General features: G+C 39.6%; 1 protein-coding gene across 2 annotated transcripts in view; it reads right to left on the reverse strand.

The window, feature by feature from the left end:
• Positions 1–4,466: 4,466 nt before the first annotated feature.
• The window catches only part of LOC131236987 (probable protein S-acyltransferase 19), a 32,304-nt gene continuing 22,059 nt past the window's right edge, over positions 4,467–14,711 (reverse strand). For both annotated transcript variants that reach the window (XM_058234589.1, XM_058234588.1), the window contains one exon: positions 4,467–5,617. In XM_058234589.1, the coding sequence (XP_058090572.1) occupies positions 4,694–5,617 (924 nt within the window). In that variant the 3' untranslated portion in view covers positions 4,467–4,693. The remainder of the gene's footprint in view (positions 5,618–14,711) is intronic.

Raw genomic sequence — 14,711 nt, forward strand, 5'->3', positions numbered from 1 at the left:
TGGTAAAAATATGGGGCATTACAATTGAAACTTTAAATAAATATGATGAATATGTATGTCCACACTTGAAATTCCTAAAAACTTATGCATGAAAACCTATTTCTAAGTATCAAACCTCAACAAAACTTCGAACAAAGCTTTTAGAGATAAATCGAACTGTACATATTTGATTAGATACCCTCAAGGAGCTTTCGAATCTGCCTGATCACTTAAACTTAGGGTCTAGCCTTGTAATCGGACCATCTAAGGCCCCAATCTAGCCGACCTATCACTGACTAATCAAGATAATTGTATCTTAAAAAAGACCTACCTAAAGCCAAGACAACTAGGGGTCGAATTTTGATTAACAAACCAAATAGACCTAATGATTCTCTTAGCCTAAGAACCAACAGTTTAGGATAATTAGTATCAAATCACCGTTTCTATTAATTACGAATAGGTCACACAATGAACTTAGCTAATCCAAACCCTAATCGTCATGCACGAGAAATCTCGTAGTATAACTTATTCCAAAAATGCTCGGATTAACCAAACAAGCCCTAAACCACTCATTAGTGGGCCGCTAGACGCGAAACTATAGAAAGACGTTCGCCTTGGCGAGCTTGACCTTCATCGCGAGATCTCGAGCCGAGATCGCGCATCGAATTGTTCAACTTGGGCTCGCAAGGTGAGATGTGTAAATGTCTTTAGAATATGTCAAAAACTTAAGTTGATTGTCCACATCCGATCTTTGCTAAAGCTGTGGTTTTCGGACCATTAGATCGCAACCAATTTTAGGGCACCAATCTAAGTTAATACCCTACAACTATCCCCATAGCCGCAGCCCCGATGATCGGTGACAGTCGAACTGACTTTTGATCATAATTGTTGATTATCATGTCTGAATGGCACGGCAATCGAAGTCTTACGTAAATCACCACTTAGGACAACTATTCTACAGCATAGATTGACCGTACACCTCCAAGTGAGCCCAATAGTTAGAAACAACCTCCCATTGGGTTGATATATCAAATACAGGCCATTAGGGCCAAATGCACCACTTCAAGCACTATATAAGACCCTCATTTGGGCACCCCCTCTCCCAATACGAATTTCATGCCCTAGGTTGGGTGAGAGAGAAGAGAGAGGAGAGAGAGAGGAGAGAGAAGAAAGAAATTAAGGGAGGATATTGGTGTTGGTTCTTGTTAAGTTCTTGCAATTAAACCCTAATCGCTATCACATCCTTCATCAGGTCCACACCTGCTTGCGATTGGAGGTAAGAATCGCATCTAACCTTTCGATTTAGCGAGTTGATGTTAGCTTCTTGATTCCTAATAAGATTTCCTTTGACTTTGTATAGGAATTGGTGTTTTCCCTCCAAAAACCCTAACCCTAAGCACAATTAGATCGCGCAAAACCCTCTAAGGTGCAAACTATTTTCCTAAGTTTTCATTTATAAACGCTAGAGGGCATTAGTCAATGATTTTTGTTGTAGTTTAGGAGTCTATGCAATATTCATGCCGTATTTACTTTATTAATGCTAACCTTAATGATATTATCATTAGTAGTTAACCTGTTTGATGAAATGCTTGATCAATATCAGTTTCCTATTGTTAGAACTCTGTCATGTCATGCGAATTGAGTTGTTGATACGTATTTGGTTCGCGTTGACATACATTGGATTGTGATGGTGGTACTTGTGTTATATTGTACCACGGTGGGGTAATAAGTTGAAATCGTTGATATATGTGGGATTGCGTCGATATACTTTCGATTATGTTGATTCGTATATGTATCAAATTGACATACCTTGTTGTGATAAAATGCTATTTATGTGAACATTGTTGCATACATAGTAAGCTATATTGTTATTATAACGTATCGAGCCTTGCCAATCGTAGAAGCAAGGGATGGCCGCCGTAGTTGGTCATTCCCGACGTATGTGATTGACTTAGGTGGAACATGGGCGATCAGAAGTAGTTGGAACTACATGGATGCTTTGCACCCAATGTCGGTTAGTCTAGGGTTTCCCCTTGGTCAATCAGATCAGTCTAATACCTAGCTTGATCGCCTTTATGTTTGGTGATTGTATGACACACTAAATAATCTGGAATACCTTGTCACCAATGAATGAGGTTCACTCATAACCGTTAATGTGTTACAATTCGACAAGACTCAGGAGGTCGGGCATGGTGGTATGGGATACCATGTCAGAGCAGTAGACCTACGCTGGGGAGACATGCCTGCCACATAAGTAAAATAATGGGTAACAAGCCTGCCATGTTAATAAAACGTTGGGTGACGAGCCTCCCCATAATGACCACCAAGCATCGATAAATGTCGCAATCCTACCATGTTGTTAATGCTTTGGGTGGCGTGCCTTCTCCACATTTGGGGCTTGGATGACGACATTCGCCCTAATTGTGAATGTCCTTGGGTGACGAGCCCTACTATCAATCTGATAAAGTTATATGGACTATTGGGTGATGAACCCAAACTTGGATCAAGGGACATTGGTAAGGAGCCACCTAGTGCTGCGATGAGCCATGTGATTCGGGTAGAAACCCGCAATACAACAGCGGTATCCTAACTTCGCCAAGCTGTTGTTTGAACCGGGAATAATAATTACTTAGCTAATCATGCAGATCATAATGGCAAACATTGTTAGGTTGTGTTGCGGACCAATCATTGCGCATATCATCATGGTAAGCATTGTTATGTTCTGTTGCGGGCCAACGATTACGCATATCATCATGTTATCCATGCATTTAAATAATTAACTTGGGAATTGTTTGTTTTGTATTACTATCATTGTCTATGCTTGATTGTGTTGATAACATGTGTAACTTGAAAAAAGGTACCACTGAGTTAGCTACTCACTCCCACCTGAGACAATATTTTAAAACACAAAGCAGACGATATTGTTGATGCAGGTACCATCGAGGTCTCAGATGTGCCAGCATAGATCGGCTCGTTTCATCGTCAATGCTTTTGGAGCGCTGGGCGAAAACAGAAAACATGTATATATTGGAGTCCCCAACTTGGACTCCATGGTTTGATATTGTTAAATGTTTATTGTTACTTGTATAGCCCCCATTTGGGTGGACACCAATTTTGGAATTTCGCATTTTGAATATTAGCCGTATATTTCTGGGTTTATTTATCTTTGCTTAACTCTTGATATCACTGATTTAAAGCTACTATGATTATTGATCATGGGTGACTGTTAACCGGACTGCGCGAGCACGTGGGAACTTGCCCACATGCACTTTTGTTAGGTTCACGCTCGGGAACTCACGATCGAAGTCATCATAGTTGGGTGTCGATTTTCAGGGCATGACACGACATGCCTTGGACTATGCCAGAATCGGTGAAGGATTTACTCCCAAGTTGGCACGGCGAGGGATTGAAAGGCAAAAGGCAGACCTCTGAAGACTGGCTTTGCTTGCCATCTAGTGAACTATTTAGGTGGAAAGAAATGGTAGATGTTTTGGCAATGTTTTGCGTAAGGAGAGGGAGGTACTTTTGAAGGATAAATATTTTGTATTGGAATGGACTACTAGTATAAAGTCCTAAAAAGATTGTAATGTAATTTACCTTTCAGTCTATAGCTTATTACACAATCTCAGCATAGTTTCAATAAAATTTCTCATTGCCCTTCAAAAAAGAAAAACGAAAAAAAAAATAAAAAAAAATGCAAGAGACAAGTACATCCTCTGCTTCTTGATCTTGAAAAGTAATGGAACTTGTGCCTTCTAATTACCTTCCAAGCTTAGATAATGACTGGGATTTGGGTTTTCCTCTTACCCTTTATAATGATTCCATGATAACAGGATCAATCGCTGAGGGTGCTCATCTAGGCCCAAACAAGGGCTTACCATAATTACTAGGGTCCTTACATTTATCACTTGTTGTTTTCCACATCATTTGTCCTTAATTATATATTTCCCACATTCACTCATCCATTGTCCTAACTGAATATCTGTTTACTACGTTTGTTCGCCTTAATATGCATTGCGGATTTAGTAGATGTCTCAATATGTATGCTAATCTATCTATATGTATCATCGTAGCCATAGCAATGTCCCAGTATAAGATTACAATCTACACAAGCATTCATGCACACAAGTGCAGTTCCTACATGTATGTGACGTGTATGCATGGAGAGTAGATATAAATATGCATGTTCAAACTTATGCACATAGGACGAATGCAGATGCAATTATCACTATGCATGAGTTTTGAATGTGCGTATATGCATACATGTAGCTTTGTGCATGCATGTATATAGTTGTGAACGTATATACAAACAGATGCCTACAATGTCTTTGCGCATGCATGTGTTTGAAGTTGTAATTAAAGCATGGGAAGTGGCACGCACTGATGGGCAATGGAAAAAAAAAATACGTACATGGAATCATGGATGAGTGCATGCTTGATCGCATGTGAGATAACTGATGATACACTTTAGAGATGCCTTACGCATGTGAACAAGGAACGTGCACTTCCATTAAAGATGCATCTCAAGATTACAGATGGAGAAAAATGAAATGGCCAGGGAAAAGAAAAAAGAAAATGACTAGAGAAAAATATTGGACTGAAACTAACAATACCTCTCTGTCCCATTCCTCCATGACAATGGATGGTTCAGATGATTCCACATGAAAGAAGCCATGTTAGGAACAAATGAAAAGGCTCAAGGCAATCTAGAGAACTAATTTATCTGAGAATCCCTTGGAACAAACACGGGAAGCTGATTTGATCCTCTTCCACTCACAGTCTCACCTCTCTGATCATTCGAAGTAGATGCTCTATCCAAAGTGGGCATTGATGGGCCACCATTTCTTGAACTCCTCGCTGACCCTTCATTTAAAATAGGCCCACCAAAGAATATTGACTGGCCCATGTACAAAAGGTCCGGTTCAGCAACTTGAGAAGAAAACCCAATGCGGTTTCCTAATCCGTGACTGTTATTTCTTGGAGCAGACAGTGACATAAAGCGGCCCGCTTCTTGATCCCAAAATACTGAAGATCTCAGGTTCTCTGAAATAACAGTGCTGTTTCTTCCAACTGGGGCACAGTCTACACTACTGGCAACAGCATTCTGGCTCGCACCATTTGTTTTTACAGACCATGGAGATTGATCAGCAGATGATTGATATATTGGGTTGAAGTTATCAATATTTGAAGGAAGCTGCTCCAATGGACTGACACCAACTGAATTGTTTATGTGACGGGGACTGCTGAAACTACTTAAGCTGTGATTGCACGTTTCAAGATCATCCCTGCTTGCACGACTCGGTGGGTAAGAACTCTTCATGGGAGATGATTTCAATCTAGCGTCTTTGTTGAATGCGACTTCTGTACTGACAACACTGCTTCTGGTGCTTATATTTCCACTTGAGCCGTGATCAGAATCATATTGATGACGGGAATTGATGGGCCGTAGCACGGACGATGATGCTCTAGCTTTAGCTGCTGCCCTCATTGCCTCATTCGTATCCAACTTTGCAAGCTTCCAGGCGCTGATTCTGACTGGACGTTTTGGTAATCTTTTCCCTCTTTCGAATGCTTCGGCAGTGTCTGGATCAACTGTTGACGGTACATGTCCGGGCCCCAAATGTGAAAGTACTTCATCCTGTTGTTAGATAACAAGGAAGCAAAATGTTGGCTTGCTATGCAATTTATAGCACAGAGGAAGTATACGAAGTTCAATCTAGCAATTTCTTTTCGACAACAACGGTGTCGAAAACATAGTATTTTCGCCAGCAAAAGCTTAAAAGGAAATACACTTTCATATTGGAAAATCAGGGCCTTTTTGTCATTACTTTAATAGAGTCCAGATATTTGAGCAATTCTCCAAAAGAAATTGGAAGTATTCCCACAACTTTGAAAAATCATAGTATTGAAAGTTACTAGGAAAGAATCTTATGGTAGAAGCACATTTTCAAGGAGAAAGTGCTGTAAACATTTGGTCGACAGGGTGTTTCTTGTTATTTCTAGAAAACAAAATAAGAATCAATTGCAAAATGCCTACGATAGATAAGTCTAAATAACAGTAATGAAGCAGAAAAGGGAAGAGACTTTTCAAAATATAAACTTACGTTCAAGACGTTTGCTAATCCCACACACATGTATAAGGTAGGGCATCTATACGCCACCACATGCACGAGCACGAACATGTCACAAGTGTGAGAGATCCAAGTCATCTACCAGTTGTGTCCCACCTTGTGGATGCCTGGCCCAAAAACCAGGCTGGCCCACTTATCATGTGGACCACAATGTTAGAAGCAAATAGGCAGCTTAGAAAAAAATTGGGCAAGTTCTTTTAGATTTGTTACATAATCGGTGTCCCACCTGACTGGTGGACCATCCTGATATTTTTAGGCAAAGACATCTGCAAGGTGGATTCACCTGACAGATTACTTGGATCTTGCAGTCACACATTTCTGTCACAATGGCACATGTAGAGGCATGTAGAGGAACTGCCTTAGGTAAGATGATGGGATTAGAAAATCTCTAGATCTATACATGCATATATAACTAGCATATTATTGAAATAAGGGTTTGGCAGGAGATCCTTTATACCCCCTTTTATTCATCTGGTGGCTGAGGCCCTTGGCAGGATGTTGGAAAAAGAGAGGGAAGATGTAAGACCTGTGACCCCGAAATCTGGTTTGTACACTGGATAGCCGTTAAATATAGGTCTATTGGCCTCGAGAATGTTTTGACTTGCTCATAATGTTGTTCTGTTATCAAGCCGCAAGCCGTATTTCAACCCGATGTCCAAATTTAAGATATGGACTTAAAATTAAATAATCTGAGAAATGATAATTATGTCCTTATTTTATCTGGCGGAGCCCCACCATCGAGTTTTCAAAATCTGTTAGGTCCGTGAGCCTAACCGTTGTAACCGTAGTCGGGTTACGGAGTTAATGGCGAAAACGGCATGTCAATAGGACACCCGGAGTGTAAGTTATGCATAGATATGTACATGTATATTTTGAGAAAATATACTCAAACGACCTCGATGTTTTTAAACTCCTTGGAATACGTTAATTCCAACTACTTAAATAACATTGTTATATTGCTACTATACGCTTTAACTTTTCAAAATCATCACAAAACATCCTTTAACCCTTTAAAACTAATTTCAAGTCCACACATATGAAAACCCTCTTGCAGGATTTTATTTTTCAGCACTCTTTCTTGTTGAATGTGAAGTTGAGAAGAAGAAGAAGAAGAAGAAAAGGAAATAGAAGCTGAGATTGCAGGTCAATCCTTTGATAGTTCCAGGTGAGTGTATAGATTAGGAGCACGTATATGTGTACGTCGAGGTTTTCTTCAAAACCCTATCGCTGAAATTTCTGTTTTAAAGTTAAATAATTCCTGGATTTTCTGTTTTAGGGTTAGGGTTTCGCTGGATTTTCATTTAGGGTTAGAAGATTGCTGAAATTTCTGTTTTAAAGTTAAATAATTGCTGGATTTTCTGTTTTAGGCTTAGGTTTTCGCTGGATTTTCATGAAATTTCTGTTTTAAGGTTAAATAATTGCTGGATTGTCTGTTTTAGGGTTAGGTTTTCGCTGGATTTGTATTTAGGGTTAATAGATTGCTGGATTTTCTTTCAAAACCCTATAGAAGACTAGCTTTGCTGATTTAAATTCGTCAGGTTATTGCTGGACTTTCTTAAGGTTATGGCTGATTAGATGAAAGTGGATTTTCTACGTTAGTTGACTAGGTTATTAATGGCGGATTAGATGAAAGTCATACGTATTTCTAACGGGTTCTCTCTTTGTCGCTTACAAACGGGTTCTCTCTTTGTCCCTTACATCCGCCCACTATCTGTTTGGCAAATTGTTTCAAAAAAATATCCTACATCTTTTTAATAGTTACCTCTTGAGAAAAAACATGCTTGTAACATGAAGTCTTCTAGCAGAATAAATCCCGGATTGGAATTAGATTGGCTAAGTCATGTGCATATCATATGCATGACTCATAGTTGTTGTATCATTGTATGCTTGAGAGTGAATGATTCATATCATGATATGGTGATCATAGTGAGTTGTGGTGCGACACACGATGTGTCTATGATGAGTATGTAAACCGTCTAGATACATGATGTATTACATGAGACCCTTATGAGGAATTTAAATGTGGAACTTAAAGGTATGAGGAGACCATATGAAGAAGGTCGTCCTATGTTTGCCTTGAAAACCATGACATATTGTGCTTGTATGTGGACTTATGCATATGGTAATTGTAAATGCGATGTAACATACTTTATTATAACTTGAGTTGGACACCACACCGGAAATGTGTAATTCAACAGGACATGATTAGAGGGTCCGTGGGTGAAAGTCCCTAAACCCCGATTGGTACCATTGGAAGCGACCAATGCTTAGACCGGGTGGAAGAACAGAGCGCTGGAATGCCGAAATACCAAAGTAGGCATCGACTCCCACCGACGCGTGTCGATTGGTTGAGAGGTTTGACCTGACCTGCTTATGGGCAAGCAAAGATAGGTTGTGAGTGACGAGCTCGTAAATTGTCCACTATCGTTTTGCCAGGCGACTTATTACTTCTCGCTGTTAAGCAAATAGTGAGGTTTAACACAAGTGGGTTAGATTAGTTTGGCCCGTGAACTATGTAGTCCCACCTCTGTAGTTGACCACGGTGGAAAAGTCTACACAAGTGGATAGTAATCATATGCGAGTCCCACCTCTGTTTTAGACCCTGGTGATCCAATTAAGAAATGTGGAAAGTTGTAGAAACGTTGAAAGAGTAGGCATTGTATCTTTATTTTATTGTTATCGAGCCAGAAAGCATGTGCATTAGAGGAGCATGACATGAAACATGCATTTTCACTGCACACGCACTCACTGGGCTTAGTAGCTCAAGCTTTCCTTTCTATTTTTTTTGTTACAGGTGAGAGTAGGGAGCTGCAGGAGTAGAGGCTACAGAATCCAGTTGTCCTTTTTGTTTTATACATATCAGTGTATATTTTTTTTGTAATACCTTGAAGATGTACATCAGGTATAGTAAATATGACATGGTTTATGTTTTGTTTTTGCCTTGATGTGCTCAGTTGTACACAATAATATATGTTGAATATGATGAAATTTTGAGACATACATGCTTGTTGTCTTTACTTTTAGAAATCCTCCTTATGGAGCCCCGCTTATGGGACTTAGGATGTGATAGTTGGAAGTCCCAAAATCGGAGTTCTACGGAGGCTGTCAACCAAAATTTGGTGTCCCGTAATCATGGATTACCAACACTAGATTTAGGGTCGTGACAGAAGAAGGCTTCATCAATGGTTTTTCAGTGGAAAATGTTAATTTTCATGTCATTCATCTCCAATCGGCCAATGATACAATCCTTTTCTATGAAGCTAATCAAGTTCAAATGGATAAGCTTCACAAAGTCCTTTGGTGTTTTGAGGCGGCTTCAATGTCAGAATAATATTCTAAGAATTGAATTGTAGGGTTTAAGACCAGGTGAGGCAGAGATTAGATTTTCACCTAGATTTTAGGGTGCAAGCTAGGTAAGCTCTCATCAACATATTTCACTCTTCCTCCTTGTATTGGTAAACTAGCCAAGCATCTTTAGAACATGGCAGTGGAAAGAATGGAGTGAAAGCTATCAAATTGGAAGAACCGTTATTTATCTTCAAGAGATCACATTACTCTAATCAAAAGTAGCCTTAGGCGAATATTCCAATCTACTCCATGTCAATGTCCCATTGCCAACTAACATTATCTACATAAAGGAAAGCATCTATTGGAGTTTCTTTGAAGAGGGGTTGACTACAAGCACAAAAATCACCTACTTGATGGGGGGCAGGTTTCTCAATGAAGGAGATTGGTGGACTAGGTATCAGACCCTTAAAATCTTTGAACTGTACTGGCGAAATGACTATGGAAGTTCAGGCAAGAAGAGGACAGTTCATTGAGAAGTGCGGTAGCTTGTGAGACGGTACTGCAGATGAGGGTTTGTTCACTTTGCATTTTTCTCAGTGTCGATGTTGTTTTGAGATACTGCTTGTGAGGACAGTTCATTAAGGATCCAGGTCACTTATGATACTGCTTTAGGAATTGGTAGCCTATTCTCCATGTGTATATCTACTTTCCCAACAAAAGTATATCTATGACATCATTGCCGGCACCTGCTTGACAGACACCACATAAATGGAGCTTAATTTGAAGCCTCATCCTACTAAGGGGGAGCCATTAGCTGATCCCACAAACTACTGCCAGCTTCTTGGTACCTGGATTATTCTTTAGTTATTGAGGGACCATATCTTGGTCCTTATTTCTTCCATCCCCATCCTCACTTGAGTTGTGTCCATATGTTATGCTCATTGGACTGGTGATCCCACTGATCATTGATCGACTATTGGCTATTGCATCTTCCTTGACTACCTGTTGATCTCTTAGAAGTAAGAGTGGCAGTGGGTTCATTCAGTTCATGGGTCAACTGGTCCAACCCACTTCAAGGCGGGTTGCAAGGTAGTAAATAATAAGCCAATAAATAGTAGTGGGTCGGCTTCAGAATAGAAACTGTGGCCCATTTAAGTAAATGGGTCAGACTGGTTGAAGTTGAACCCTACCCGACCCAACCCACCTATATAAGTAATCAACGGGCTGGGCCAGAAGACCCAACCAAAAACCCAGAAAAATAATAGAAGATAAGTATGGATGTGTACATATGATGTGTGTATGTATATATGCATCCACTAATTCAGTCTGGCCAAGCATACCATTAGCCCTATATTTCTTTCTAAAACCTGAGGTTGGGTTTTGACAAGGTGGGCAGGCTTGATTGGGTTACATTGGGCTTGGCTTGCCCATTAAGTAAACGAGTTGAACTTGGGTGACCCCAACCTGACCCGCACTTAATCCATTGCCACCTCTACTTCAAAGAGCAAAAGGCAGGATGTTGGGCTTCAATCGTTTGCAGAGACTTAAGAACCACTAGCTATGTGCAATTGCCTACTACTGCCAGTGAGATCATTTGGCTTCATTGGCTTCTCACAATCATGGGGGTATAACACATGTTGCCAACACCCTCACATTGTAACAACCAAAGTGCCATTTGATGTTGGCCACTATATTGCAATATTTGTGATATTTTGGCAATATATCATCGATATTTTATGGTATTTGCAAAATTTCGACAAAAACCAGCATAATAAATCAGCAAAAAATAGAAAAAAAAAAAATTTGCCCAAATATTTTTGGAAACTCTTTGTATTAGTATTTTAACAACTCCACTTGAGTTGTTTCACATCAAAACACAAATTTGGTGGAGAAATTTGTAAGTGTTATATTGGAAATCCAGCACCCGGATTTGTCAAATTTTGTTGTGCCAATGATGCAGGACATGAAAATTAAATATTATATGCGAGATTTCAGGCTTAAGATCACGTTAGTTCAAAAACAATTACACAAATTCCATATCCCACATGAAAGTCCAAACATTCAATTAAGGGGAATCTATGCGGGTCCAAGCCTACACATGATAAGGCTAGATCAATAAAAATTATGAACCAAACGAGACTCAAAGATAAGAAATAATCATCCACATGCATAGTAATCAGTCCCTAATCCAAGGGATTCAGAAATTCCAATTCGAGGAACCCTGGGGAAAGAAAAGGGGCATAAAATTGGAGAATTGAGTAATTTAGGGTTAGGTTTAGGGATTTTGGGTGAAAGTGGAGTGCAAAAGAGGAGAGAGACGAACCAGAGAAGTACCGCACGCGTGGACAACAACAATGGCCCAGACGCACATGCGTGTGATCCCGGCCGCACGTGTGTGGGGCCCACTATTCAAAAAAAGGCCACCTTAACCTTGGTCGGCCAGGAATGGACTCCAAAACCCCCAAATCTCAACTTGATCCGATGTACAGTTTATGCGTAGTGCTCCGCCGAAGTTTCGGCCCTCCTGTAGGGCCAGATTCTGAAATTCTGTTGTGGGGAGGAGAATTGCTGCAATAGATGATTGATTCGAAGTGTAGATGATAAGGTGAGATGAGAAGAATGGATGGTAGAAAATGGGTAGTAGAGATGGCGATAAATGGGGGCAAATCGGGATATATGTGGCTTCGCACCACAGTAGTTAACCCTTCGATGATAGGAGGGCTTCGCACCCAATTAGGCTTCACAACTCAGAGAGTAGGAAAACGCAGAATTTTTATTAATCTTCAATGAATCAAAAGAACTACAAGGAGTGCCTATTTATAAGAAAACTCTATACCTCAAAACTCATGCCATGTGCGCAACCTATTACTCGGCGATGAAGTAAACTAAAGTAAAAACTAAACAAAGAAATCTAAAGCGTTCATGATGTTCTAAATAATATCAATAAGCAAGACCTAAAATATGAGATCAATCCGACTAGTGGGCTGCGATCATGAGACCCATGATGGGTTTTACTTTACTATCGGGCCCACTCTTTTGAACCAAACTTCGTCTTCTAACTAGGAGGCCCTCCCTGAACGTCGTCATCGAATCAGATCGACGGTGGGGCCCTCCTTCTTCGTATGTACGTGCATAGGAGGGGTGGTATGCGTGCGCATGTGCGCATAATGTCCCCATCAGCCAAACCATTTAGAATCAGTATCATGTTTTGATAAGTTAGAAAGATCATCTTCCTACATTTTAAGTTGTCCACGTCATCGTCAAACTTTTTTGCATATTCAAGTTGAATAACGTTGACAAAGTTCAAAACTACAAGCTCAAGTACAAGAACAGAAGTTTGAAGCTCAAGCTAAAGTTCAAGATCACTATCTTAAGTCTAGCTCAAGTTCAAGACTTCAAGGACAAGCTTCATGTACTTCAAGTAATCGAAAGCGGTCGATGTTTCGATGTTTCAAACTCATAAACAAGGTATGAATGACCTTAGATTGACCATAGGATAGGTCATCTTGATTGCATATTGAATTTGGGTCAATGTATAAGTTTATAGGCTTTTCTTCGACTAGTCCTAGCCTTTGTTCGACTAGTCCAAGCACTGGCTCGACCAGTCCAAGAAGTTTCTCGACCAGATCAAGATTTGTTGAGAATTTTTTGTTATGGCTCGATCAGTCATGGACACTGCTCGACCAGTCGAGTGAACAGTCTCGACCAGTCGAGTAACGGGTTTATCTTATCGCGCCAGAAATTTTGAAAATTGGTTAGTGCTTTGACCAGTCGAACCAACCCTTAGACCAATCGAGGGAACAGAATTTTAACCTATAAATAGAGGATGAATCTCAGAGTTTTCATTCATTCCAATCCTAATCAAGCCATCACTCTGAGAGATAAGTTCCTGCATATTGTGAAGCTATTACTTATTCATTTTAGATTCTATTTATAGTTTTTTGTATTTGATTTTGTGATCTCTATTCAACTCTATTATATTAAAAAGCGGAATTGTGATTTACCCTTTTAAGATCAAAATCAAATCAAGCTAGCCCCGGTTTGATTTGATTTAAAAATCATTTAGACCTAAAACTCTTTCATTTGTGAGATTGGACATTGAATATCTACGTCTACATCAAATTGGTTCTACCGGGCTACATCGGAATCTTCAAATAAGTATTTAAATTTCTGCATTTTTGGTTTGTGAGATTTAGCCAGGAAAAACTCATTGTGGGGTTTTTGTGATTGTGTAAGCCCATTTGAAAGACACAATTGTGAAGGTTTTAAGGTGAACCTTGGAAAACCTTATTACATAGTGAAAGTCAATATCCCGTGGGTGTGGATATTGGGAGTGGAGTAGTTGTGTAGCTGTTTGCTAACAGTTGGTGTACACACAAACGAACCACCTATAATTCCTGGAGTTGTGGTGGATAATTGGATTTGTTTATGTGTTTGAATGTTGTAATTTACTTTATGCACTTGTGATGAATGGTGTAATTTATTTTATACACTTGTGGTGAATGTTGTAATAACTTAGTTTATTTCCTTTACCTCTTTATTGGTTTAGGTTTTTGATACTTACAAACGTTCTAGAAAGGTTGTCCTATCATAAGCCTTTGGTTTTTTGTGTTAGGTTGTCCTTAGAACTCAGTTTGTATCAACCTCTCAAGACTAGTGCATTTGAGGTTGCTATTCACTTGTGCTATTTTATTATTTGATTGTGCTATCTATCTTTGAATTCTGCATTTAATTTTTATTTGGCATAGTCCTACTCAACCCCCCCCCCCAGGACTTAGAGCTCGGCCTTTATAAGTGGTATCAACGCCTAATAATTCATTTATTTGGATTCATTTCCTGAACTAACCGATCTCGAGCTTATAATATGTCAAATTTTGATAGCCTCTCTATTACTAGGCCTCCACCTTTTGATGGCTCCAATTATGCTTATTGGAAAGCCAAGATGAGGATCTTTTTAAGGTCCATCGATGAGAGCGTGTGGTAAGCCACAGTGACTAAATGGAACCCACCTACATCTGAAGTTCTAGGCACTGATGGAACTAAATCTGTTAAAGTTACACCTTATTATTCATGGACCACTCTTCAGAAAAATGAGAGTAGTGCCAATGTTAAAGCTTTAAATGCAATCACTTGCGCACTATCACCAGATGAATTCAAAAGAATTATATCTTGTGATACTGCAAAGCAAGCCTGGGATATCTTAGAAATGACACACGAGGGTACGACTATAATCAAGAAATCTAAACTTCGAATCCTTACCACTAGGTTTGAGGAAATACGTATGGAAGAAAGTGAAACTTTCATAGACTTCTA

This window comes from Magnolia sinica, chromosome 2 (genome assembly GCF_029962835.1).
Source record: "Magnolia sinica isolate HGM2019 chromosome 2, MsV1, whole genome shotgun sequence".
NCBI lineage: Eukaryota > Viridiplantae > Streptophyta > Magnoliopsida > Magnoliales > Magnoliaceae > Magnolia > Magnolia sinica.